This window comes from Fusarium poae, chromosome 1 (genome assembly GCF_019609905.1).
Source record: "Fusarium poae strain DAOMC 252244 chromosome 1, whole genome shotgun sequence".
In the NCBI taxonomy this organism is placed as follows: domain Eukaryota; kingdom Fungi; phylum Ascomycota; class Sordariomycetes; order Hypocreales; family Nectriaceae; genus Fusarium; species Fusarium poae.
In genome coordinates, this window is record NC_058399.1 from 4,018,270 (window position 1) to 4,044,167 (window position 25,898).

The 25,898-nt window shown below is 47.8% G+C and overlaps 12 protein-coding genes across 12 annotated transcripts; 8 read left to right on the forward strand and 4 right to left on the reverse strand.

Annotated features, from left to right (window-relative positions):
• Positions 1-85: 85 nt before the first annotated feature.
• On the reverse strand, positions 86-868 carry FPOAC1_001304 (uncharacterized protein; the record flags this gene model as incomplete). Its single annotated transcript, XM_044845909.1, has 3 exons — positions 86-334; positions 407-702; positions 763-868. 3 exons carry the CDS (start codon positions 866-868, stop codon positions 86-88), a joined length of 651 nt encoding a protein of 216 aa, XP_044711825.1.
• A 645-nt stretch (positions 869-1,513) lies between these two features.
• NPL4 (nuclear protein localization protein 4) lies at positions 1,514-3,557 on the forward strand (the record flags this gene model as incomplete). Its single annotated transcript, XM_044845910.1, has 3 exons — positions 1,514-1,597; positions 1,655-3,226; positions 3,276-3,557. 3 exons carry the CDS (start codon positions 1,514-1,516, stop codon positions 3,555-3,557), a joined length of 1,938 nt encoding a protein of 645 aa, XP_044711826.1.
• Positions 3,558-5,748: 2,191 nt separating this feature from the next.
• ARG4 (argininosuccinate lyase) lies at positions 5,749-9,452 on the reverse strand (the record flags this gene model as incomplete). The annotated part of the gene is made up of 3 exons (XM_044845911.1): positions 5,749-5,856; positions 5,925-8,983; positions 9,107-9,452. 3 exons carry the CDS (start codon positions 9,450-9,452, stop codon positions 5,749-5,751), a joined length of 3,513 nt encoding a protein of 1,170 aa, XP_044711827.1.
• A 2,302-nt stretch (positions 9,453-11,754) lies between these two features.
• FPOAC1_001307 (uncharacterized protein) lies at positions 11,755-12,323 on the forward strand (the record flags this gene model as incomplete). The annotated part of the gene is made up of 3 exons (XM_044845912.1): positions 11,755-12,095; positions 12,248-12,258; positions 12,319-12,323. The coding sequence occupies 3 exons, from the start codon at positions 11,755-11,757 to the stop codon at positions 12,321-12,323; spliced, it is 357 nt and encodes a 118-aa protein (XP_044711828.1).
• Positions 12,324-13,036: 713 nt separating this feature from the next.
• On the forward strand, positions 13,037-13,759 carry FPOAC1_001308 (uncharacterized protein; the record flags this gene model as incomplete). Its single annotated transcript, XM_044845913.1, has 2 exons — positions 13,037-13,184; positions 13,479-13,759. 2 exons carry the CDS (start codon positions 13,037-13,039, stop codon positions 13,757-13,759), a joined length of 429 nt encoding a protein of 142 aa, XP_044711829.1.
• A 566-nt stretch (positions 13,760-14,325) lies between these two features.
• FPOAC1_001309 (uncharacterized protein) lies at positions 14,326-15,009 on the reverse strand (the record flags this gene model as incomplete). The annotated part of the gene is made up of 3 exons (XM_044845914.1): positions 14,326-14,775; positions 14,830-14,913; positions 14,977-15,009. 3 exons carry the CDS (start codon positions 15,007-15,009, stop codon positions 14,326-14,328), a joined length of 567 nt encoding a protein of 188 aa, XP_044711830.1.
• Positions 15,010-17,166: 2,157 nt separating this feature from the next.
• FPOAC1_001310 (uncharacterized protein) lies at positions 17,167-17,844 on the forward strand (the record flags this gene model as incomplete). The annotated part of the gene is made up of 4 exons (XM_044845915.1): positions 17,167-17,415; positions 17,468-17,548; positions 17,603-17,772; positions 17,826-17,844. 4 exons carry the CDS (start codon positions 17,167-17,169, stop codon positions 17,842-17,844), a joined length of 519 nt encoding a protein of 172 aa, XP_044711831.1.
• Positions 17,845-18,669: 825 nt separating this feature from the next.
• Positions 18,670-19,684, forward strand: FPOAC1_001311 (uncharacterized protein; the record flags this gene model as incomplete). Its single annotated transcript, XM_044845916.1, has 5 exons — positions 18,670-18,823; positions 18,873-18,965; positions 19,023-19,048; positions 19,100-19,367; positions 19,419-19,684. The coding sequence occupies 5 exons, from the start codon at positions 18,670-18,672 to the stop codon at positions 19,682-19,684; spliced, it is 807 nt and encodes a 268-aa protein (XP_044711832.1).
• Positions 19,685-19,709: 25 nt separating this feature from the next.
• Positions 19,710-20,088, reverse strand: FPOAC1_001312 (uncharacterized protein; the record flags this gene model as incomplete). The annotated part of the gene is made up of 2 exons (XM_044845917.1): positions 19,710-19,835; positions 19,888-20,088. 2 exons carry the CDS (start codon positions 20,086-20,088, stop codon positions 19,710-19,712), a joined length of 327 nt encoding a protein of 108 aa, XP_044711833.1.
• Positions 20,089-20,470: 382 nt separating this feature from the next.
• FPOAC1_001313 (uncharacterized protein) lies at positions 20,471-21,533 on the forward strand (the record flags this gene model as incomplete). The annotated part of the gene is made up of 3 exons (XM_044845918.1): positions 20,471-20,576; positions 20,636-21,161; positions 21,215-21,533. The coding sequence occupies 3 exons, from the start codon at positions 20,471-20,473 to the stop codon at positions 21,531-21,533; spliced, it is 951 nt and encodes a 316-aa protein (XP_044711834.1).
• A 575-nt stretch (positions 21,534-22,108) lies between these two features.
• On the forward strand, positions 22,109-23,126 carry FPOAC1_001314 (uncharacterized protein; the record flags this gene model as incomplete). The annotated part of the gene is made up of 3 exons (XM_044845919.1): positions 22,109-22,382; positions 22,442-22,500; positions 22,551-23,126. The coding sequence occupies 3 exons, from the start codon at positions 22,109-22,111 to the stop codon at positions 23,124-23,126; spliced, it is 909 nt and encodes a 302-aa protein (XP_044711835.1).
• A 975-nt stretch (positions 23,127-24,101) lies between these two features.
• Positions 24,102-24,654, forward strand: FPOAC1_001315 (uncharacterized protein; the record flags this gene model as incomplete). The annotated part of the gene is made up of 2 exons (XM_044845920.1): positions 24,102-24,240; positions 24,410-24,654. 2 exons carry the CDS (start codon positions 24,102-24,104, stop codon positions 24,652-24,654), a joined length of 384 nt encoding a protein of 127 aa, XP_044711836.1.
• Positions 24,655-25,898: the final 1,244 nt, after the last annotated feature.

Here is a 25,898-nt window from a genome sequence, read left to right on the forward strand (position 1 = left end):
CGGGTCCAAACTTGTGTGTGTAAAGACTTCTTCATTCTTGTAATCCATCATTTTCGAACTCTACCTTTGTTCGATTATTGTACGCCTAGTTTGAAGGGCCGTCAATCAAAACAGCATCATCCTCGCTGGTGGCCTTGGCAGAAGAGCTCTGCTCAGAGTCAAGCTCCTTCATGAATTCTGTCTGAATCTGTCCACGGCGCTTCTCCCACCACTGCTTCTCCGACTCGGCCTGGGCGAGAATCTCCTCGATTGAGCTGCGCATAGCAGCGTTGGCGGTCATCTCGTGGGCGGATTGGAAGATGGACTGGCCCCAGTTGGGAGCAAGGGCATTAGCCTATTTAAGATCAGCGAGATATTCTGAGCATTACATTTAAGCACATGCGCCAGAGTCAGCGATGGTACGTACCTCTGTAACAACATCTCTCAACTCCTCCTCCATTTCCTTCTCGGCGCGCTGGAATCGCTGCCACAGATCATCACCGACGCTGCCTTTTGCCAGTAAAGAACCACAGGCTTGCTTGGCTGATTTGATCTGAATGAGACGGCGAATATCCTCAACTGCGCGGCGTAACAGGGCAGCGCGGAGAATGCTCTCGGGGACCTTGGTGCTCTTTTCGCTGTTGTCTTCGAGGTGCAGAAGGGACAGGTAGACGTTGCGCTGGAGATGAGGGCCGAACCATGGGGCCAGGTTGGCGCTCTCAGCTGTTCCAGACAGTTAGTGTCCGTTCGATGTATTTCCCTCAATAAATGTCAAGAGCATACCAGCTTGTCGTTTCCGATAGATAGTCGAGAATGTCATGAGGGCACTGCCGAGAACGATAACATAGGCAAAGGGAAGGACAAGGCCCTTCCAATCAATGTTGAACATGATGAAAAAGAAGTTTTTGAAAAGGAAAACACGGTATATTTGCGTGCTGTAATTAAAACGAGTGTCAAGAAAGAATCCGAGCCGGCCGTATACGAAGAGTGTGGGATTGATTAATCGACACGAATTCAGAATGCAGCAGAACAGTAAGTTAGTAATGTTAGTCTACAGCTAAAGTGGTGGTGATGTGGCGCAATCATCTTTAGGCCAGATAACGTTTCTGTATTGTCTAGTGTGGCGTCTTAACCGTGGCTGTGCAACCTTCCAGACCCCTGGAATTGACTGCCGTGCGACGTCACTAAAGCATTAGATAAGCTCTTTCTCCACTCATAGCGCAGTGCAGGCAGGCACCGTGGGGATGACGCTGTGCTTTCTTTGACTGCTGAAGTGAGCACCTAGCGACCTTAGGTAAGGTACGTACATACCTCCTAGGCTCGAGCTTGAGGTCCATTGCTTCTCTCTTTTATTCCATGCTATTGCTTCGTTGAATCACTTGCAAGGCTCTTCTACTCTTGTCACATTTGTAGCTCAGCTTGTCGTTCTTGTCTTTTACACCATCGACATCGCGTGCAAAGGCAATAAAGAATACGCCGATACCCCCACCAAAGACCATATCATTACCAACAGCTCTTGGGAACAACGCCTACCATGTTGCTGCGACTTCGGGGCCCCGACGGTATGGCTCGTCTAACTGTCGAGCCAACAGCTACCTTTGGAGATTTGGGAAAGCTGGTCTGTCTTCACTCATGCTCAACTTGTCCCGATCCCCACTAACATCTATGCCACTAGCTACTCGATCAACTTCCCAAGACTGTCGACCCCAAGACTATAGCTTTGTCCAACGCACCAAACGGAGGTGATTCGAAACGGCTAGGCGATATCATCAACTTCAAAGTTGGTCAGATTGGCCTCAAGCATGGCGATCTCATCTTTCTCACCTACCAATATGCCGATGCCGCCGCCGATGGCGAAACTCCCGAGACATCAAGCACTTCTGCCAGGCTCAACGGAAAGCCAGTACTTCCAGTCGAGGACCTACCCATTAACCCCAAGCCCGAGAGGATCTCCAGACCGTGGGAAGTGGTACGCCAGTCAGCTTTGGACGATCGGTTAGACCGACAAAATGGCAAAATTCCTCGAGGAATTGATCGCATGTGCCGCCATGGCCCCAAGGGCATGTGTGACTACTGTCAACCCCTTGATCCTTTTGATGCTGGATACTTGGCAGAAAAGAAGATAAAGTACCTATCCTTCCATTCGTACCTACGAAAAATCAATGCTGCTACAAACAAGCCTGAACTCGGAGCCTCGTACATTCCTCCTCTAGTTGAGCCCTTCTATCGAGTAAGGCATGATTGCCCTTCAGGTCATCCCGCATGGCCTGAGGGTATCTGCACAAAGTGCCAACCCAGTGCGATTACTCTACAACCCCAGCAATTCCGGATGGTCGACCACGTCGAGTTCTCCTCGCCTTCCATCATCGATACCTTTATTGATACTTGGCGCAAGACTGGGACCCAGCGTCTGGGCTATCTTTACGGAAAGTATGTCGAATACACCGAAGTCCCTCTCGGCGTCAAGGCTGTTGTCGAGGCCATATACGAACCTCCCCAAGTTGATGAGCTTGACGGCATCACCATGAACGCATGGGAGTCTCAAAAGGAGATCGACAAGGTAGCTAAGCAGTGCGGTCTCGAGCCGGTAGGCGTCATCTGGACCGATTTGCTTGATGCTGGCAACGGAGACGGCTCTGTGGTCTGTAAGCGTCATGCCGATTCTTACTTCCTGTCTTCTCTCGAAATCTGCTTTTCTTCACGATTGCAAGCTCAGTATCCCAAGGCTTCCAAGTGGAGTGATACTGGCGATTTCGGTTCAAACTTTGTAACATGCATCATCACTGGTAATGAGGATGGAGAAATCTCCATTTCATCCTACCAGATGTCGAACGAATCTGTCGAAATGGTTCGTGCAGACATTGTCGAGCCATCCGCTGACCCAAACGTCATGCTTGTACGAGACGAGGAGGAGGATGACGGTTCAATCAGCCGCACACGATACATCCCCGAAGTCTTCTACCGAAGAGTCAATGAGTACGGCGCCAACGTTCAAGAGAACGCGAAGCCATCTTTCCCTGTCGAATACTTGTTTGTCACACTAACCCACGGTTTCCCTGCCGACCCCAAGCCTATGTTCACCCAGCAGGGCTTCCCTATTGAGAATCGAGAGTACGTCGGAGAGAGCCAAGAGCACTCTGCTCTGTCCAAATTTGTCAAGCTATCGCCTAATCAGAAACCCACTGGACAAGAAGTGTCCAACTTTCACCTTCTCTGCTTCATTCAGCAGATGGGCGTCCTTTCAAAGGTGCGCGTGTCGGTCTAAATTCGATAGAGCTTGCTAACATATCATATAGGACGAAGAAGCCTTGCTCTGTCGTGTAGCAAGCCAGCATGATCTTGCTGATACATTTCAGCTTCATTCTACCGAGGGCTGGCAGACCCTCCAGGCTATCCTTCAATCGACTGGTGAGAGAATCCCCAAACGTCAGCGGGAGGACAGCGATGTTTCCTCGCCCTCCTCGTCCTCTTCTTTTCAAGATCCCATGCGCGACTCGGGTGAACCCCTTGCTAAGCGATTTGCTGCCTTCAGGCTAAACGAGCGCATGAACAAATCCGCCAATCCGACGCCGCCCTAGTCAACATGGAATAATTGGGTAACGGGGGCCGATAGCTTGGGATTTGGTGTTAAATAAAGGTTTAGTTTCGTCGGAAAGCCCAAAAAGTTGCGAGGCCGGATTTTTTGCCAGATGTTTTACCTTCCATGACCTGGAAGACGATATTGCATGTGTAGCTGGGGTGGCGTTTGGGAAAGGGATTACTTATAACAGAATCGGAGCATGAAGCACGTGAGTGTGGTTCGGTATGTTGATTCAGGGGGTGAAAAGTACGATTTATATCGAGGTGATAGTGCCTTCAAAAACGATACAAACAGCCTTAGTGGAGGTACTCGGCATTATTTACATAAAGATGACCCTAAACCCGTGTTCTCGGCTATCGTGCACAATAGTAGTTGTAGTTCATTTGGTGGTGTGGCCTTCCGTGTTAAAGTCTGATGCTGGCTTTTCCCCTGTCGCTAGACTATGGAAGGCAGAGTCCAAGCCGTCCATACAGTCATAATCCTTAGGAAATTTAGTGGTTTATTTAATTTACCAAGCTTAGTATCTAGGAAATATTTATTATTTAGTGGCAAGACATTTCATCTAAGCTTTCCTGCAAAACAAAGAGATACTCGTAACAGTAATAATCTATTCGAAAATATTGATAAACAATATGATCGGGCCACAAGTCCATACGTTTCGTATACTATCATTCCAATTCAGATTTGCATATCATCCATCGGCCATCTATCATACATAGGATAGTGTAACTGCCTAGGTAGGTACTAAGTGAGCGGAAAAGATGGCCTCCATCTTCCACTGCAGCCACAACACCAACTGGAAGCATGTAAGCGATGTAGTTAGTATACTAGTTGAGCCGAGTGTGCACGCTAGCCTTGGATGTTCCTAAGCCAATGTAAAGCCTGGGACGGTGACCATGCCTCTTAAGCACGATGGCGTAGATGCCCCATTGAGATAGCTTTGCAACGGGTAGGCTCTTGAAAAAGTTGATCGATGGGGGGAGAGGAGATGTCGCAGCTTCCTAATGAATGGGAGCAAACTCCAAAGAGGATTCCATAGCGAGTGCAGTGATGAAGTCCAAAGACGTGAAGAACTTGTTAAACCAGATGTTCTTGGTGAGATAAGGCGCATTGGTCAAACAGGTCCAAAGCAGGACCATGATGACCTCCATGATCGTCAACTCCATGTTGGGGTTGAGTGGTGCTGACAATGTCGGCAGTGGCAGGTATGGTCAAATGATGGTGACCCTTGACGTCTGCTTTGGTGTGAATATGGCCAAATGAGGATTGCCGTCGCCGTACGTTCAAAGATGTGAAGGGCTTGGCTTCTGACAATGATGGCAGTGGCAGATCATCTGTAGGCTTGGTTAGACACGAGTGAATAGGGGTGCAGGATGGTGAGGGTTACTTGTCTCAATGTTGTTGTAAGAAAACACCAGGTCCGAGATGCTGAGGGGGGCATTTGGTTTTGATGGGTGATAAGTCAGGCCCAGGAAGTGCTAGACAGGAAGGTGTTGTCCATTATCCAGGAAGGTGCTGCCAGGCAGGCAGTCCGAGGGTAGGGGAAAGGGTATGCCCTCCTATGGAACCAGAAGGAGCGACCATGATACCGGTAGGTGCAACCATCGGCCACGAATCAATCAAATGAGAGATTGCGGAAGGCGAAGGAAATAGAATGGTGAAGGAAGGAAAAGAGAACAAGAGAGGGGGAGGAGAGAAGGTAATTTATAGCCAGGAAGGAGAAGGAGGAGTTTGCAATTGTGACTCTGAATCATAACATCTCATCACAACTTTAGGTATCTATTCTAAAACACACTATTATGGATGATTGAGATTTCAATCATTTCATGAAGAAATGAGATGCTCAAAAACAGCTGACTTCGGTAATAAAACAATATCATAGGGCCACAAGGCCGTGCTTTTCAACAAGGTTCAACAAAGTTAGCGGATCATGTATAGGATAATGCAATAGCCTATTCAGCTATGATGGAAATCTATATGGTAGACGTAAGCGTATTTCATGAAACAAGCTTCGATTTCCGTCTACTCCATCTATAGGTACAAAGAGGGCGGGTATACTATAAGCCCAAGTAATCATCACACAAACTCCCAAAACCCCCGCCCTCTTCAAAAGATTCCACCCGTCACATGGTCTTTGAAATCTTAACTAATAATTTTCCTTTCCATTACTAAAAACGCCATGTATGTTTTTACAGAGGCTTGCCACCGATAAAATCGGACCATCGGCGGACCTCAGCTGGGATACCCTCGGAGCGAGGGAGCTTCTCGCTCATGCACTGAGCAAAGAGAATAGCGGTCTATGAAAACAATTTGGTTAGTTCCATGATATCTTATGAGATTCAGGGCGGGCCTGTCATAAACTTACCTGAGGCTCCATGAACAGAGGGACGCCAAAGTCGACGGCATTTCGGCGCATAACATAGTCGACGTCCAATGTGGTCTTACCTCGTGACTCAGCAAGGTTGAAGCATCCGCGGATATCGTACTTCTTGAAGACCTCTCGGAGGGCTCGCTTATCCTCCTTGGGGAACTCAATAACCTCGACCTCGACCTTGGTCTTGGACTTGGCCTCGATAAACTCCTTGACCTCGGGGCTAGCAGCGTACAGCTTGTAGCCGAGAGGGGCAACATAATCGACAACCTGAGTCAACCAGGGCTTGGAGACGTTACCACCGAAGAGAAGACCCTCGCCAGGCTCGGGCATACGGAAGTTCATGACGGATTGGAGAGAAGTCCAGTAGGCCTCAACGAGATCCTTGCCAAAGCAAGCAATCTCACCGGTAGAAGACATCTCAACACCCAAGAATGGATCGGCACCAGCAAGACGGGTCCAGGAGAATTGGGGGACCTTAGTAGCGACGTAGTCACGCTTCACAGCCATGACATCAGTCTTTGGTGGGACGTTCTTACCAACAAGAGCCTTGGTAGCAGCATCAATGAAGTTGGTTCCAAGGACCTTGCTGACGAAGGGGAAAGATCGAGAAGCACGAAGGTTGCACTCGATAACCTTGAGGAGAGGTTCGCCGCCCTCAGGGTTCTCCGCCTTGATGATCTGCATGTTGAAAGGACCACTGATCTTCCAGGCCTGGGCAACCTTCTTGGCGATTTCCTTGACACGCTCCATGGTGGTGCTGTCAAGGTTGGCGGGAGGAAGGACGAGGGTGGCATCACCAGAGTGGACACCAGCCTGCTCAACATGTTCAGAAACAGCGTGCAAAATAAGCTCTCCGTTGGCAGAGACACCGTCAACATCAATTTCCTGAGCTCCTTCAATGAACTTGGAGATGACCACGGGATGGTCAGGGGAGACACTGCTGGCAGCCTCAAGCTTGTCCTTAAGGTCTGCCTTGCTTGAGATGACAGTCATGGCAGCCCCAGACAAGACGTAAGATGGGCGAACCAAAACAGGGTAGCCAACCTCCTCAGCAAACTCTTCGGCGGCCTTGACCGAGGTAAGTTCCTTCCAGGCGGGCTGGTCGACGCCAATACTATCGAGAATCTCAGAGAACTTTTGACGATCCTCAGCCTTGTCAATATCGCGAGGATCAGTTCCAAGAACATTAGCGCCTCCAGTCTCCTGTAATCGGAGGGCTATGTTTTGGGCAAGCTGACCACCCACAGATACAACGACACCCTTGGATTTCTCGAGTTCATAGATATCCATAACACGCTCATAGCTTAATTCGTCGAAATAGAGCTTGTCTGCCTCGTCGTAGTCTGTGCTGACTGTCTCCGGATTGAAATTTATCATAACTGTCTTCTCTCCCATCTCACGAAGAGCCCTGGTGGCACTGACAGCACACCAATCGAACTCAACGGAGCTACCAATTCGGTAAACACCGCTACCAAGAACAATAGTGCCGTTGTCCTCAAAGGTGACATCGTGAGTAGAGCCGTTGTAGGTGGTGTAGAGGTAGTTGGTGTTGGCAGGGAACTCGGCGGCAAGGGTGTCAATCTTCTTAACCCACGGGTGGATTCCGAAGCTGAGACGATAGGCACGGACCTCATCCTCAGTGCTCTTGACGGCGTTGGCAATCTGTCGGTCAGAGAAACCCATCTTCTTGGCCTTGAGAACCTGATCTTTCTTCAGGTTCTGGAGGCCACCGGCCTGCTCAAGCTCACGAGTGCAGTCAACGATGTTCTGCAGCTTGTGAAGGAACCACTTGTCAATCTTGGTCAACTCATGGACCTTGTCAACGGAGTAGTTCTCGTGAAGCATGGCTTGGCCAACAGCGAGCCATCGACGGTCGGTAGGGTTCTGGAGCTCGAAGTCAAGATCATCAAACTTATCACCCTGGAATCCAACAAATCGAGGGTCGACCTGACGGATGGCCTTCTGAAAAGACTCCTCAAAAGTTCGGCCAATAGCCATAACCTCGCCGACTGACTTCATTGCACTGCCGATGTCACGCTTGACGTGCTGGAACTTGGAAAGATCCCATCGGGGAATCTTGGTGACGATGTAGTCAAGGGAAGGCTCAAAGTTGGCGGTAGTGGTCTTGGTAACGGCGTTGGGAAGCTCAGGGAGGGTGTGTCCGAGACCGATCTTGGCGGCAGTGTAGGCAAGAGGATATCCGGTAGCCTTGGAGGCCAGAGCAGATGATCGAGAAAGACGGGCGTTGACCTCAATGACACGGTAGTCAAGACCATCAGGCTGGAGAGCGTACTGGACGTTACACTCGCCAACGACACCAAGATGTCGGACAATCTTGATGGCGGCACTTCGGAGCATATGGTACTCCTCATCGCTCAGGGTCTGACTGGGTGCAACAACGATAGAGTCACCGGTGTGAATACCAAGAGGGTCAAAGTTCTCCATGTTGCACACGGTAATACAGTTGTTGTTGGCATCACGAACGACCTCATACTCTAGTTCCTTCCAGCCCTTAAGCGACTTCTCGACAAGGATCTGAGGTGAGAGAGTGAGAGATCGAGCGGCCATGTTGCGGAGCTCCTCCTCGTTGTTGGCGAAACCGGAACCCAGACCACCGAGAGCATAAGCAGCTCGGACAATGATAGGGTATCCAACGGTCTCAGCGGCCTCGAGGGCTTCCTCGACAGTGCCGACGGCGATCGACTTGGCGATGGGGATGTTAATCTCTTCCAAAGCCCTAGCGAAGAGGTCACGATCCTCACTCAGCTCCAGAGTTCGGACGCTGGTACCGAGGACCTTGACGCCGTACTTCTCGAAGAGTCCGAGTCGCTGCATCTCAACACCAAGGTTGAGAGCAGTCTGTCCACCGAAGGACAGGAAGATGCCGTCAGGCTTCTCCTTCTCGATGACGTAGGAAACATACTCGGGGGTGACGGGGAGGTAGTAAACCTCGTCAGCCAAACTGTGGTTGGTCTGAATGGTAGCGATGTTGGGATTGATGAGCACAGAAGCAACGCCAGCTTCCTTGAGAGCCTTGAGGGCTTGAGCGCCTGTGATTGATTAAAGTCAGTTTGTGTATCTTTTTTTTTTAGTATTTTGGTGAGGAGTCGCGGGGTAAGTCGGTGAGATTTTCGCATATCACAGATAGGCGGTACTGGTTTGGGTATGCTAACCTGAGTAGTCAAACTCTCCAGCCTGTCCAATGGCAAGACCACCACTTCCAATGACAAGAACCTTCTTGACATCGACGGTCTGAGAAGGCTTGATAACTCCACTGTCGAGGTAGGCCTTGGGGTTAGGAGCGTCTTGAGCAACAGAACTGTATCCGCGCATAACCTTGAGGGTACCCAGGCGCTTCGAGTTGACGGGTCGAGTGGCAGCCATTGAGACTCGGCATGAGGCGGCGAGAGGGCTCACAGAGGAGAATGAGCGAGAGGGCAAAGCTCGCGGGACCCTGCGTCCATGACGGAGCAGGGCCGGAGCTCGACCAGCGAGAGTGGTTGCCAGGTTGAGAGGCATTGCAGCGGATAATTTGCACGTATCAATGCAAGCTGAACCGTCCCGCTGGCGAGGTTGCCCTTCTTTGTCCCGAATTAAACGTCGAGGGAAGCGATGTTTGTGAAGGACACAAGAGACGGTAACTCTGTGGAATGATATCCAGAAGAGAGGGGAGAAGAGAGAGGTAACGGGAGATGGGCACTCTTTGAAGGAAGAAAAATGGCGGGCGGCACACTGCCGCTGATAAGATAAGGGAAGGCCTTGCACACCTCCGAAAATTATTCTCTGGTGGGTGGTGTGTGACTCTACGAAGACAAAAGTTGTGACGCAGCCAACCAATCCCTAGGCCAAGTTGGTGCTCAGATACCTCCGATTCCTGGGACACAGAGACAGAGATAGAGATAGATACACCCAAGTCAAGTGGACTGCCCCAACATTTCGGTCGTAGTGAGAAAATTAACCAAGATTCGATAGAGATCGTCCCCTACTAGCGCCTCTCTCGAGGGGCTCTCCGTACATAGTAGAATATCCAAGGCACATAGCTCTCAAGTTGTCAAATTATTTGCCGTCTATTGTCCCAATTGGACTTTTAAGTCATCAGCCCGTCCAATTGTTCTATGTAACTGTCTGTGCAATGGCTTATCCGTCTATTTATCTATCTTATATGAAGCTCTCAACACTTGGACGTGGGCTACAGCACAGGCCAATACAGTTACTGTCAGTACCTGCAGACCCTTGCCAGAGCTCCCCGGATCCAGCTAAGCTTATGGGTCCGGTTACGGCGACAGTTCAGGGCACTGGTAGGGAAAAGGACAGAGAGGACAAGGACACCGCAGACAAACGGCTGTCAGCAACAAGGAAAATAATTCTACTGGATGCTAGCATACGTCTAGAATAATTGGCAACTTCTCTTTGACCCATTTTAAAAAAAAAAGAAAAAATAGCCAATGCCGTGTTGTCAATGTCAAGCTAAGATAGTTGATTGCCCGGCATCGGCGGCTCTAGCGGTGACAACTCGCCGCCTTTTCCGCCGCTATTCAGGGCCTGGGCGGTAGTAAGAGCCGCTGGCGGAAGTTTCTGAGTCATGAAAAGATTCCGAATGTCGAGATCCTTATGGGTCAACTACCGGGTCATATCATGATATGCAAAATTTTCTGACGTATCCATGATAAGACTCTCGCCGTGTTATTTACTCCATCTGGCTTCTGGATCTATCTATCATGGACGAACGAATGCTAAACACTACTGATAAACTCGAGTAAAACTCCAGGTAGCTTTGGAATAATGGATTGAACCCCACACAGGCCAAACATATTGGATTCTCACCAAACCCAAACAGCAAGGGTTAACTCAATCAAAAAGAAACGCCGAGATCCCGAAAATACATTTACTGACATCGTATGTTATGATAACAATCCAAGTTTCGCAAAGAACGTGGCACAGCAACCACGATTCGTCGTCGGGCCTGTCACCTGAAGTTTCTTTACCCTGTAGCTCGCAATAAATTTCCGAAGTTCGCTTACACGCCATTGGCCAATTGAGGCAGCTTACTCATTCCCCAACTGAAAACCAACCTCAACACAACTGCTGTGCATGTCTCGCAACGAGGAAGGCAATGAATGACCTCATGTCGATCAAGAAAAGAAAAGACATGAGAATGTTCGTTTATCTCCTGATTCAATATGTACCCATGTATTTGTGGTGGCTTGTTGACGATCTAGAAGGAGATACAAGCTTAACGGTAATTCTCCAATAGTGCAACTGAATGTACCCATGTATAGAGACAACGGTTAGTCACTGTAGTTCATTTTCGTTATTCCATGTGTATGACAGAAGGTGGTATAGCATCAATCCCGGTATGGCCTCATGTTCGCATGATCAGAGAAACAGGCTCCAACATACTTTATGAGAAATTTCCTCTGTAGACAAAAGCAGACTCTGGATACTGCCTCGGCCAGAAAGGACAACTCACCCAAACCCTAAGCGCTCGGTTATGTTATTAGGTTCAGTATGCCACACCAGGATGGAAGCAACTAGCAATAGAAGAGAGTCCAGTTGTGCCATAATAATGTTCAAGAAATGCGTCTCAGGGTGGCCAATATGGGTGGTGTTCTCAAACCTACACGTCAGTTGCCCGCCCTCATACTGGAGACGAAAGAAACCCAATGTTAAAATGTTGAGGTTCGCATCTATAAGAGGCCTGCTGATGTCCCACCTGATCACTTGTCTCTGTAATTCATCGTCACAAAATATCACCACAAGCTACCATCACAAGCTACTACAATCACCAGACACCTACACAACCAGCCACACAATCGACAACATGAAATTCTCCATAATATTTCTCTTGGTTATTAGGCTTGGTATCGCCATTGCTTTATATTTCTTCCTTGGTCGGGATCGACCCTCCAAAGAAGACTGCTCGAATGGGATTTGGCAGTCACACATGATCCCGGAACTGCTTTTTGTCTACAAGTCAGGTAGAAATAAGCTCCAGGAGATGCCCCCCAACCCCGACCAAGACCCTACCTCCGTCTCTCGCAACCGTACCAGCACGGACGGTAAGATTGACGAGGGGTACCGCCAACCCTCATACCTTAACTACGAGTACAAGGTCATGAACGGAGGGGTCATCATGGAAGAGAAGCCGGCCGGCTTTACCTTGTTGGAAACGAAGCCTTGGGTGACGGCGGAGCTGATCGCCAGGGATGAACAAGAGTAGTGGTATCAATTAAGACGATACTACTGATGAGAGGTGAAGGGGATGGGAGGGAAATGTGACACCCCTCGTTGAAAAGAGTAGAAAGTCACTCAAGTATACGACCTGGTAAGGGACCATCAGAACCACCGTGCATTAAAGAAACCTGAATTAACAGATAGTACTTAGATTGAAGCGTACATAACAACAAAGGAGAACAGGCACTTTCACAAGACCATTCCCCGAGATCTTTGGATATGAGAAGTGGAACAAATGCAGTCGGAAAAGAATAGAAGGACACCTGAGTGCGTAATCTACAAGGTAAGACATAAGAACTACGGCAGAAACCCACACTAATAGATATGATTTAGACTTAACCGAGTAATGAGAATGGGGAATGGAGTTTTTGTGATTTCTCAAATTAGAAGACGATTGGAGGAAGAGGCAGGGACTGTTATTTGAGTCGAAAAAAAGAAATCAAGAGATAGTCCGACAGAATGGCTGTGCCCAGATTGCCATGATTTTCTTGATATTATGTTACTATTTCAGGGACTTGTTTATCGTGACCACCCGAACAGGCTGCGTATTCATCACGGCTTTGATCACAAGACTTGTTACTTCCAACTACTGGAGGGTGTTATAATTAGACAAAGAACAAAGCCGAGTATCCCAAGATAGCATGCACAGAAAGACAATTCAAACTAGATGGTGCCTGGCCTTGGAACAAAGAGTGTGTTCATACAATAGCTGCCTGAGTGCAAGCATCACATGTAAATATAAACCATTAATATGCCCTCAAGTTATTGCCACAGAAACCCATTCAATCCATTCTCAATCCACACTAGATTACTAACTTTGATACATAACCATAACCCGTTCCCCAACAACATCAACCAGCCTCTTCACAATGTGCTACCAAATTTCCAACTTTCAATGCCGACACATCTCTCGTGTCCGGATTCCTTGCCGAAAGTTCAAAGAACGCCGTGAGGCATGTCTCCGACCTCTTCTTGACTGGCTTTGGCCTGTCAAACCTTGCAACGAGACAGCTCAAGGTATGCAAAGACCAACGAACGCTTGCCACGAATGTAGGGCTAAGCCTACTGAGCAAACACCCGAGCCCCAAGCATCCTCTGAAATGTCACAGGGAGTCTAGAAGACCCCCGTGGCATCATCAGAGGCGCAGGAGCCAGGACATGCTGTTTTCTCCCTCCCACCAAGCGGGGAAGGAAACCCAGAAACACAGCAACCTCGGTGCGGTAACTCCAGCCTCCAGCTGAACCGGAATCGTCCAAACCGCAGACGCCCCCGTCCAGTATGGCGCCTCAATCACCGCTCCCTCCCACTAGGTCGGACATCGAGAGGTCAAGCAACCTTGCACGGCGCCCATCGAATCACGAACTTGAATAAACTCTACCGGATGAATGAACCAAAGAGTTTAGCCCAGACTCACTTCCGCAACACGGCATTGGCCATTGCCAAAGAAGCAAAGACTCGCACTGACATGCGTATTTCACAGGTCACAGGAGGTCGGCCTCAGTATGTTGCGCAGCACTCTGGAGTGCTTCGCAGATCCATCGAGGTGCCACTCTGCCATGCAGATGATGGCGAGCCTCGAGTCAAAGAGTAGATAACCGTCCTGTTTTGTCAGAATTTGGTCGCATTAATCCTGAGAACTAGCTAGTCAAGAAGAAGCAAAACAAGAACAAGTTATTGACCCTCGGAATGATGTTCCTTGACATGAGATGTGAATAGACAACGTTGTTGGCTACATGCCCGACTGATAACTGCTAATTTAAATTGCAAATGACACAACTCCTGACACCTCGTGCAATGTTGAGTCGGCCAATGTGGCCTGACCCTATTCAGACCCCCCTTCACCCTAAATATGCATATTGGTTTTGATGCGAACCCGGGCAACAAACGTAACGTAACGTAATGCAACGAACATGACGGCCGTGGAAGCAGTCGATACTGCTCTCGAAAAATCCAAGTACGTAAGCAAAGCCAAGGAATGGGATAAAAAATACCGCCTTCTCTTTAGCCGTGGAGTCCATAATTTCCTTCATTACATTCGTTGACTCCACGACGGCTTTGATTCGGGCATCCTGCGCTGATCATCGATCGACGGTGTCTAAAATGTATTCCTACACGCCAGAACGTAATTTGTCTCGATGGTCACATTGGCTAAATCTGCTATTGAGCCTTGCCATTCTTAGCCCTGAACTTCTCGACCTCAATCTGGACTTTCTTGCTGACACGGGCCCGAAGCTCAGGTCGGTATCCAAACTTGAAGAGAATTTCAAGCCACACAAACATGGGAGCCAGGAAGATAGCCTGGACCAAGTTATCAAGCAAAGCAGGAGCTCGACCCTCATACTTCCCATGGCCAATGAACTGAAAGATCCAACAGACGATGTGCACAGCTAGAGCGCCCTGAAAGGTTGAGTCAGGGTTCTGTTGGCGTAGATAGTTGGCTGAAGCTACCCCAACCATGCAGAAGGCGGCCAGGAGAAAGCCAGCAAAAGGCTCCAAGAGCAGATAAAGCAGAGAGTACAGACTGGCGGCAATGACGCCAAGATTCGGCTCCATATAAGGAAAGGTTAGCCAAGATGGTGTGGGGATGAGAGTGCCGCTGTATGTGGCCTGTAGAATGGTAAGCTGGTGTATTAGGTTCAAGTTGAGGGTAGAAAGACGAACCAAAGAGAAGCCCGAGATGAGAATGAGGGGAACGCAGACCATGTGAATGGCAATATTGACCGGATTATGGTGATAAGCACCATACTGAAAAATGTTAGCACGAATTTGATATGTAGTGAAAATGAGCCAGCCTCGAGTTAGACGTACAAAGGTGAGATGGTGTTCAAGATCCAGAGACATGATGATTAGAACCTTGGTAGAGACAAGATGAGATGGGATGAGTTGGGACGAGACCAGATGATGGGCGGCAGAGTTGGAAGAGTGACGCGAATAAAAGTTTATCGAGTCGCGATCAACCAGACAAGCGACTCGACTTAATGTGGTCCGTGAGTTGGACTATGCAGTGTTTGACGATTTCTGAGACTGCGGTTGTGGATCTGAGGTCAAGGAAGAGAGATAGCCAAGGCGACTGGGAAGATATTAAAAGAACCTTTGAAAGGCGCAAGTTGACAGGTAAAGATAGATGATGTGCTCGTGGTGCGATGTTGAAGTCGACTACAATTAGGTAGGTATATAATCAGGTGGTTACACCAAGTTTAATGTAGCATAAGGCAGTGCAAGGTAGCACAATCCGAGACGATGGGAGGAGAAGGTGAATGAACCCCTTTCTCCAGAAACCGAGGGTTGTTTGAGGATGTGCTGATGCAGGCAGCAGAGGCAATGAAGGAGTGAGTAGAAGTGAATAAGACGACAATAAGCAAGACAGACACCTGTGGTAAAGGTGAAAGTAAAAGCAAAAGCAAAAAAAAAAAAAAAGAAGTTATTCAAAGTAAGAACCAAATAAGGCGAGGCGAGACGAGACGAACGAGACAAGGAAGAAAGCGGGTGGCTCGATACGATGAAGCGAATGAGAGCAAGAATGAGAGTGGTTGACTGAGTGGCTTTGACTTTTGGCTTTGGCTTTGATTTTGGTTTTGTTTTGCTGAGTTGTCCATTCTTCATGTGCTTTCCATTTTTGCGAGGCTTTCCTCCCCCAAACCCGGCAAAGACCCGCTTGAATTGCACCGCCGCAACTCTCTCTGTGGAGTAGAGTCCCATAACTTGGAGCCTCCTTTTCCTTCCAACCCCTTGATCCATGTCTATTATTCCTTCAAGCTCGTGTGCTCATCTCCTTAACTCGGACAGAGACCCTTGATTACACAGGTACATACATACATACACACTTAATGATTTACCGCCAAGCAGATGGAAACTAAGGTGTAGTCTACATATGATGGACCTTGGAAATTTAGCCTAGCCTCCCGTCATGTCATGCACCACATTTTCTTCTTTCTTTTACTAAGTTCCCCATGTTTTATTTGTATTTTGGTACGGATAAATTCATGGTTTATACTTTGGTAGAGGCTTCCTTCCATTCGCTTCTCCTAATCATACCACATCCTGTGGGATTCTTCTGGAAGACACTGGTTACAAAAGGCCGAGACCTCCACTATCAAGCTTCGCGTATTCACTGGTAGCACCGAGCTGTTTACATGTAATTTGTCGCTACGATATCGCTTTCACTGGCTTCAAAAGGACATTTTTCTTTTTGTCAGGTTCATCTACATACTAGGTACTCAGGATAGTAAGTAGGTCGCCATGTTAACAGTGAACCACACAATGGCACCTTTTTACTTTACTTTAGTAGATCTCCACTGCAGGTTCACTTTCAAACCATTCATCCCTGCCGAAATCTTTACTCCGACCTCCAGTAACAATAACATATGGAAACTGGCGAAAGATGATATTATTCAACTACATTTTCATTTGTTAGGTATCTGAACTGTTCAACTAGGTATCTTGGGTACCTATGTCAGTCGACCTGGCATGAAAGCACTGTTCAGCCACAGATCTGAAGTGTGGCGGTGCTTCATGAACTTTGATTGGATAGGATTTATAGACACGCATACCTAGTAGGTAGGCCAACTCAGCCTCGCAAACTTGCATCTCACTTCGCATTCTTTGTTACAACATAACGTGAACCTCTTTGCGCCCGCGTCAACAAGGCAAGCAGTCAACTCTGACTCGACAAGCCAAGGCCTTTTCCAATCTGCATCATTTCACCTCCGACTTCCTTTGGTGAAGAACACGCACCGACTCAGCGCGTTCTTTTTCCAGATCTACGTCGACCTGTCGCTACTCATAATCCGTCGCACGCGTTCTCTCCGACACTTCCTCCCCATCGATCGCATTAGCACATCTACTCTGCGGTACTTATTAGCTTAAGCCTCCGCTATATCGAATCTTGACTTCTTCCCGCTCGCCTGTTATCTACCGTATCGCGACATCCCCCCAGTTCAAATAATACGATTATTCACTTCCTATCAACATCTTCGCTTCTTCTGAATCCATTTCATCATGTTTTTCCTTTATAACTTGGAACGTAAGGTCACTTTGCACCCTTCTTTCATGGGTCGCAACATGCACGAGCTCGTGACAGGCAAGCTCCTGAAGGATGTCGAAGGCACATGCGCTGGCAGCTACTTTATCATCTCCATCATGGATGCTTTCGAAATCTCTGAAGGCCGAATCCTCCCTGGTCTCGGTATGGCTGAATTCACTGTCGGATATCGCGCTGTGGTGTGGCGGCCGTTCAAAGGCGAGACGGTAAGGCTACCACTGCTGAGGATCAATGATTCAAGAGTCTGACTTGACTCAGGTTGATGCTGTCGTCCACTCTATAAACCCCCAAGGTTTCTTCGCTCATGCGGGACCTCTGCAGCTTTTTGTGTCGGCTCATGTAAGTTTCTCCTGGCAGTCATAAATGCGGCTACAGTTCTAACACAGGCCTCAGTTGATCCCGAACGACGTCAAGTGGGATCCCAATGCGACACCACCTCAATTCACCAACAACGAGGATACCGTTATCGAACCACAGACGCACGTTCGAGTCAAGATTATCGGCACTAGAACAGAGGTTGGCGAGATGTGGGCCATTGGAAGTATCAAAGAGGACTACCTGGGGTATGTTTGTTTCTGTGGTGTATTTGTGTCTGCTTGCTAACAGGTTTATCCAGATGTCTTCAGGCCTCTTAATTCCAACGTAGATTGAGAGAATTCGAAACCGAGGATGATCATGACTTTCCACCAAGCGCTAAGGATGATCAGTTTCCGACAATAGATGCCACAAAACCATTGGCTACCACAACAAAAGTTTTATTTTGGGGCAAAATTATGAATTGTTATGCCGCCGTGGATACAATTGCATGCTGTATCTTGGGTGAGAGATTCATCGACAGACAGTTCGACTGGTGAAGCCGGGTAGCGCCACCATCACCAGGCCCACGTCCCAGGTCTTTGTAATGGATATATAGGTGTCAAGATGACCCAAAGTTGATAATATTGGGAACAGTCTGCTATTAGAAATGGACTTCGTTTCTGGCTTATTTTGACAGCGAACGATTAGACATACAAGATTTTACAGTTTGCAAAACAGATAATAAAAACACAGATACCCGATCATGCTCATTCCGCCAGCGCTCTGTGAGTGAACATACTGTCCGCCCTTCAACACGAGCTCCGGCGACGGCCAATTGTAGACCGCAAAGATAGGCTCTTGTTTCCTGAAGCAGCTTGATATTCCCCACGAAACCCCGCAATCTGCGACTCCCCGCTTAGAAACCTGGGGATGGGAGCGGGGGACTCCGGGAAAATACACGATATCCTGCTTTAAAACTGGGCTTTCGGGGCTTGCTTCTCCGAGTAAATTGACTTCGTGCGCTGATTATCCATTACCCCTACACAACCTCATATATACTAGCCGATATGAGTAGAGTATGGACCTCGGCAACCTTGCGGTTACGACCTGCTTTTGTAACCAAAACACTCCGACCACACGGCATAAACAGAAACATATCTGCCATGCAGCAATCTAACAGACTACGAACAGCTCTCCTGGGGGGAAAGAAGGCATTCGGTGCTTGGCAGATGCTGCCTGGAGCGAATGTATCACGTATACTGGCAAGATCAGGAGTCGATTGGGTCTTGGTAGACTGTGAACACGGCAACATAGATGGTAGGAGCCCATTGGCACTTCTCACAGAGGAATCCTGACGTCCCTTTAGATGGAGCAATGCACGACGCCGTACCAGCCATTGCAGCGCTAGGAGTCTCACCTATCGTGAGATTGCCTGATCAGCAAGGATGGATGGTGAAGCGTAAGATTCAAACAGAAACATCTGTGGTTAGCAAGGCAGTGTTAACATTATCTTCAGGCGCACTCGATAGCGGTGCTCACGGTGTAAGTATAAATAGCTGAAAGGTCATGATACAACACGCTGATTCTGACAAGATCGTTGTTCCGCTGTTGAGAACTCCAGAAGAGGCGAGAGAACTCGTCCAATCTTCCAAGTTTCCCCCTCAAGGTCGACGAGGGTTTGGTTCTCCCATTGCTCCCGAGCGATTCCATCCTGAGCCCACTTTCACACAGTATCTACAACAGGCGAACGATTCTCTCTTAACCATCGTTCAGATTGAGACCAAGGAGGCACTTGAGTCTATCGATGAAATTGCTGCTGTAGATGGAATTGACGTTCTTTTTATTGGGCCATTTGACCTAGGTACGTTCCTCAAGGCTGATCAATGGCACAGCAAATATTAATACATAATAGGAAACGCCATTGGCCATCCTATCATTGAGGGAGTCATGGCCTCTGAATTGAAAAACGCCATTGCCAAGATCCTTGCTGCCGGCCAAAAGGCAGGCAAGAAGACAGGAGTATACTGTACTGGGGGAGAACAGGCGAAGGTCTATGCCGATATGGGATTTGATATGATGAACGTGGTAACAGACTATACATCGTTGGCCTTAGTGGCCAAAGAGCAGCTCAGCTTTGCAGATGGAAGCTCTGCGCCGGCCAGGGGTAAAGGGTATTAGGAAATCTGATCCAGAAATTAGGATCTCAGTCCTTTTCTACTTTGTCCATTTGAGCCTCAACTTGTTCGACTGTGAATCTGTGCATCAACTTGATGGCTTTGCCAACCTGGGCAGGGGTTTCCTCAGGCGCTGTGGACTTGCTGATATGTATCTGAAATTTCATGTGAATAACGAACAATTCTATATTGGCTTGGTTCACTTACCACAGGAACATCAAAGTCATAGATATCTCTCCATTGTTTGGACTCGGGCTTTGGAAGGTCGACATTAACTTCGGTGTAATCGAATGGTCTCTTATCCCACACATCAGACAAAACGTGCTTCGCTTGTTTACAGAGACCGCAAGTTTCGCGAGTAAAAAAAGTTATCCTTGTTGAGAATAGAAGACGACGAGTTGCAAGCATTATGAGAGATAATTAAGAAGAATCAAAAGCTTGGTGGTGATAACCAAAGGCTGCGCATATATGAAATCTGAACGATCTGAAATGGTCTGAGGTAAGTTAGAAAGTATTCGATGAGTACTACCTTACCTAGTACTAGGTACTAACCTACCTGATGCAACCCCGCACTGAAAAGGGAAGGCGGTCAGGCCATAGCTGACCCAGCTGTTTTCGCTGTCAGTGGGCATCGTCATCGTCTCCATGGATGGGGTGTCAGAGCTTGAATTCTAGAAGCTCCCACCCCACCAAAGTCTGCGATACCCAAACCCGTCTTCTACCTTTTATTTATACTTTCAAAAATCCTCAATTCAAGACTGTGGAGCACAAGCCTCATACTATCATCGAAATGGCCCAAAAGTGTGTCCATCAAGGTTGTGGAAAGGAGTTTACGGACCCTGATGAGAAGTGCGAGTACCACCCCGGTCCGCCTGTTTTCCATGAGGGGCAGAAAGGTAAGTCGATCAAGCAACAGCAGAGTCTCATGTTATGTACACTGACTTCCTACGAAAAGGATGGAAGTGCTGTAAGCCTCGAGTCTTGACCTTTGATGAGTTTATGGAAATTCCACCCTGCACGACAGGCACTCATTCAACCACCGACAAGCCGCCTCAGCTAGAAGAGAAGCCCCAGCAGGACGATGCTGCCCTCGCCCAGAAGATCGATGCGCTGAACGCTGCGACTCCCTCTCGTGCACCAGTTCCCACTGCCCAGCATGCACCCACCCCGCCTCCTCCAGCTCCCGAGTCTGAAGACGACGATCCCAGCCTCGAGATTGCCGATGGTGTTGGTTGCAAGAGGAGAGCATGCGGTGCAACTTATAAGAAGGGTAGCTCGAGAGATACCGAGGAGTGTGTCCACCACCCAGGAGTACCAATCTTTCACGAGGGAAGCAAAGGTTACTCCTGCTGCAAGAGGAGAGTGTTGGAGTTTGACCAATTCATGAAGATTGAGGGTTGCAAGACCAAGAACAAACATTTGTTTGTTGGTAGTGGAAAGAAGGATGATGCTAGCAGTGAGGAAGTCGTTTCCAACGTCAGGTAAGCCCACAATGGCTGGCTAGGCTTGTGCTTGTTTATGCTAACGGTTCAAGACATGATTTCTATCAAACCCCTGTCAACGTCATCGCCTCTTTCTTCTTGAAAAAGATTGACAAGAGCACAGCAAAGATCGAACTCCAGTCCAAGCAGCTTAACCTCGACCTGACAACGACCGACTCACCCCCTAAGCGCTACGCTGCTGAAGTTCCTCTTTATGCCTCGATTGACCCAGAGAAGTCATCCTACAGAGTGCTCGGTACGAAGCTGGAATTTGTCCTTGCCAAGTCTGATGGCACCTCGTGGCCAGTCTTGCGAGGCGATGAGGCCCTGACAGGTGAGATCCTGCAGGTTGGCCGTGCTGGAAAGGCTTGATGGATACAGCTATCAACAACGAGAAGATTTAAGAAAGACCATGATATGGAGTTTATGTGATTGATATGGCGTTGATGAACTTTTAGATGAAAGCATTTCTCACCAGAGGTTCTGGGACTCAAAGAATGGACTGACAAGAGAGATGAGATTGAAGATAGAGCAAGAACAACAGTTACCAAATCTTATGGCTTCTGGTATATAGGCAAAGCGAGTTAAGCTTGTGTACACGGACAAACATTATGAGTCTGGTTGATGACCGTTCATGACGTAGAATTTCTGTTGCTTGTGCAAACGGTTCATCGTCTCCGTGATGGGTGCGTGATTTAATATCAGCAATTTGCGGAAAATATACGGAGTGCAGAACCTTGCAAAGATATGTTTCATCGTGGATCGGCGCCCAAAGGATGTGGAACCATAAAGATATGCTGACAGCAACATTGACAAGAACCAATAACAAAAGATTTAACATTAGTCTTTTGACAGTAACTTTAAACTGGTGGTATAAAACCCGGGATTGAAGATTTTGGTCTGGGCTGCTCTCTTGTGTTGGAATATCTTCATTTCGTGGCATCGGTATGTGGCACGCACCTTTGCTCTGTCTTCTGAGCACAGCTCAAGCTAGAAATATCCTACCTCGACAAGATACGGCACAGATAGCCAGAAACGTTTCTGGTTTCACGGCTTACGATGTCTTAAACTACACGAACACTTACCTTGACGACTCGCCGAGAATAGAAGCCCCCTTGCGTATTCTCTGTGTCGGAGACTCAATCACTGAAGGAGCGGGGAGTAGTTCGAATGGCGGTGATGGAAACGGTTATCGACTCTCTCTTGCAGAGCATCTATCCAGTGAGTTTTGGGGGGCTCATCAAGAGTGCTCTAAAGAATCTATTTTGACCAGTGTTTAGGTGAGGATGTTGTTTTTGCCGGGACAAGACACAGAGGGTCGATGAAGGGTAATTACCATGTAAGCCTTACATTCCGTGACAAAGACGCGAAGCTCATGCAAACTCTCAGGCAGCATGGTCTGGCAAGACTATCCAATACATAAGCAACCATGTAACAGAATCTCTGGAACAAAGACCCAATGTTGTTCTTCTTCACGCTGGAACAAATGACATGGACCAGCGGTCATCGATCTCCAAAGAAGGAAGCGATCCAAAAGGCGCCGCGAACCGTCTAGGCCATCTGATTGATCAGATAATCCGTTACTGTCCCGATGCAGTAATCCTCGTCGCGATCCCTCTATCATCATGTGATAGATTCAAGTCCAAGATGCCCGAGTACCGAGCCATGATTCCCGAGGTTGTGCGGCAGCGTCGAGAAGACGGAAAGCACGTTGTTGCTGTGGACTTTAGCACTTTTGATCTGAAAGACTTGAGAGACTGTCTGCACCCTACAAACGAAGGTTACAGGATCATGGGTGACTACTGGTATGACTTCTTGACCCAGGTGCCAGAGGGTTGGATCAAAGAGCCTGTTGGAGACGATCCGGAGCGAGAAGAAGAGAATGGAGCTGGTCTACGAGTAGGGGTAGGTTTGAGACATGCTATGGGGTTTGTCCAGTGTTGGATGTTGTTCTGCATACTGTAGATTCAATTGCATGATACCCACCCAAGTAGCGATTTATAGACTGTCCTCATGTTACTTGCTTTGCATGAAAGCTGTCATAAATAGAACCTTGGAACCCATGCTGATGCGTCGACCATACAATGGACATATGCTGGTTCGACATTGCCAATGCAATAAATTTCTATTAATGTATTGCGACCACAAACCAGATCGTTCATGGACAGATATAGCTGATCTCATGGTGAATCTCGATGGTCCAATCCCGCTCTTATTGGCGAGTACAAATAGGCAGTGCAAGGTTCCTGATAAGACGGGATCCTTGACCCGTGGCCGTGGAATTGAGAATCATTGCAGAATCGATAAGTTGAGTCCCCCACATTAAATTACCAAAGCTGAACAAATTCGCATACGTAAACAGAGACTGAAGGACGGCTTCTGACTGGTCGTACTCATCTTGACCATCATCACACCCTCTGCTGTCAATCAAGCACGTGCTTGGCGCTCCGATCCTGAATGCCCCGTAGAACCTGCATTTGGTCACCTTTAACCACTGCTTTAGTTGGTTTTAGTTGGTTTCGTGGGCGTTCTTGGCGGTTGTCTTGGGCCTGCTTGTGTGAACTGATAAGAGAATCCATTTAGGCGATAGTCTGGTAAGTATTGATATCGCTCAGTATCCGATAGATAACAGCATTGTGTGTACTCGTACTCTGTACCTGTATCTGATCATCATGCCATGGTAATACATGCCAGTTCCTTGTTCCTTATCAGAGACGGTCTCAGGCACGGGATACAAACAAGCTTAACCTAATGGCTGCCCTTCCGCCCGGTGACGTGGTATAAGTTGTCGCCATACCCTGCGATTCAGCTGACGCCTGAACGGCCGACTTTCTATGCCACAATCAGAGTCATAAACCCAACAACCAGCTTGATCTTGTACCTATTTCTGAGATCGCATCGTTGAGCTACACTACACACATTGCCAAATAATCAGTAACCATGTCGGCTGAAGTCTCTCACGGGCGCGGTGGTGCTGGCAACTTCAAGCCAGATGATACCGAGTATGTCGACGGCGAAGTCGTCCGCACTGGCATTGTGGGAAGCCATGGTGATGGCGCGTACAGTGCAGGTCGTGGAGGTAAGCAACTGACGGACCCTGCACTAACCAACTATGCCGTTTTGTTTTTTGGTTGCAACATAAAATATTTTATTCTGTGCTATGTCGAGTTGGACTGATCACACATCTACCCTACGTTTTTTTCTCAATCACGATAGGGACCAGAACGTTGACGAGACTTTTACAACAGGTGCTGGCAACATTGGCGACGTAGGCACGCCTACGACCGAGAGGAAAGACCAGGACATCATCCCAGAAACTGCGATCCGACCGAGCCAAGATGGCCGAGACTACCATACTGGCCGTGGAGGCGCTGGCAATGCTCAGGTCGGAACCCCAGAGAGGAAATCTGAAGAGGAAGAGAAACCTACTGCCAAGACTCCTGTTGGCCTGGCTGACAAGCTCAAGTCCAAGCTCTTTGGCCACAAGAAGTAGAGCCTCGATCCGAAGTCGAGGAGAGACAGATTTGGGAGTATGACTGAGGAGGACATGTCATTTTGTTCGATTTCAGGCGGTGCGGTTGTTGATATTGGTTCTTTAGGAAATACCCAATTATGTCGTTGCTAGTCTTACGAATAAGCAGATATATTGTCTGATTTATTGTGCATGGCCCTAAATTAAGTTGACTGTATATGTTGTGCTGAGTGGCATGAATACACGGGATGCCCCGCATTTATCATGTCAAATAAACATCTACCTTCTGTCTGATCTGCATAATAAAGATCTGACCTAGTGTTAAAAGACAGAGAGGAATGGAATTCAACTTAGGCCATGTGTGTATCAACCTCCATGTTGGGTTGCAATGACGTTGATTAATCTATAGTGGAGGTTCAAGTATCAAGGATCATCCCTTAATAGTATCTCCCGAGATCCAAGTCTCCACTTCCCCTCAATTTCCTGACTTCTCATGAGTCAAATAAGCTGACAAGTTTGACTGGGAGAGCGGAGTGCACTCCGCTTCAAGATTTAAAGGTACTGAAAAGAGAAAACCCATATTCCAGGATTGGCTCTGCCATTGTGGGTTTCCTGAATCTCAAGCCCGAAGCTAAACCAATTCGGAATTAAACAGCTGCACATATCGACTAAGAGAAACTGGAAGCACCTTGTTAGTGTTGAAATGGCCATTAAAGACCCTGATAAGAGCCCGAATAGTTCAAGGATCGTCCAATCTGGCCTTGATTATGGGCTACACTTCCGGTCACGGTGTAGAACCTTCATGTCACGGTGTGGGGCAGTAGATAGCCAATTATATTGCTTTTTCTCTTTAGTCTCTTTAAATCCTAGTAAGTTTATTTTTCAGTCTAAAAAATTAGAAAAATGCATATAGTAGATAAAGAAAAAAGATATCTTAAAAAAAAGAAAAAGAAAAGTAAAGAGAAAGAAGAAGGGAAATTATTTATATATATATATCTAGCCTCTATTAAAAGGTAAAGAGATAATTAAATTCTAAGGAAAAAAGAGAGATCTAGCTGAAATAGGCATAGTCTAACCTTATCCGGCTTATCAGCTCTTATCAGCTCTTATCGGCCTTATCGGTCAGGCCCACACCGTGACCTGAAGGTTTTGCACCGTGACCGGAAGTGTAGCCTTGATTATGTTGGTCTGCAGCGACTCTTCAGGCGAAAGACCCAAGGGCAGCGAATGGGCGTTGCGATCAAGCCGTTGATATACATTGGCAA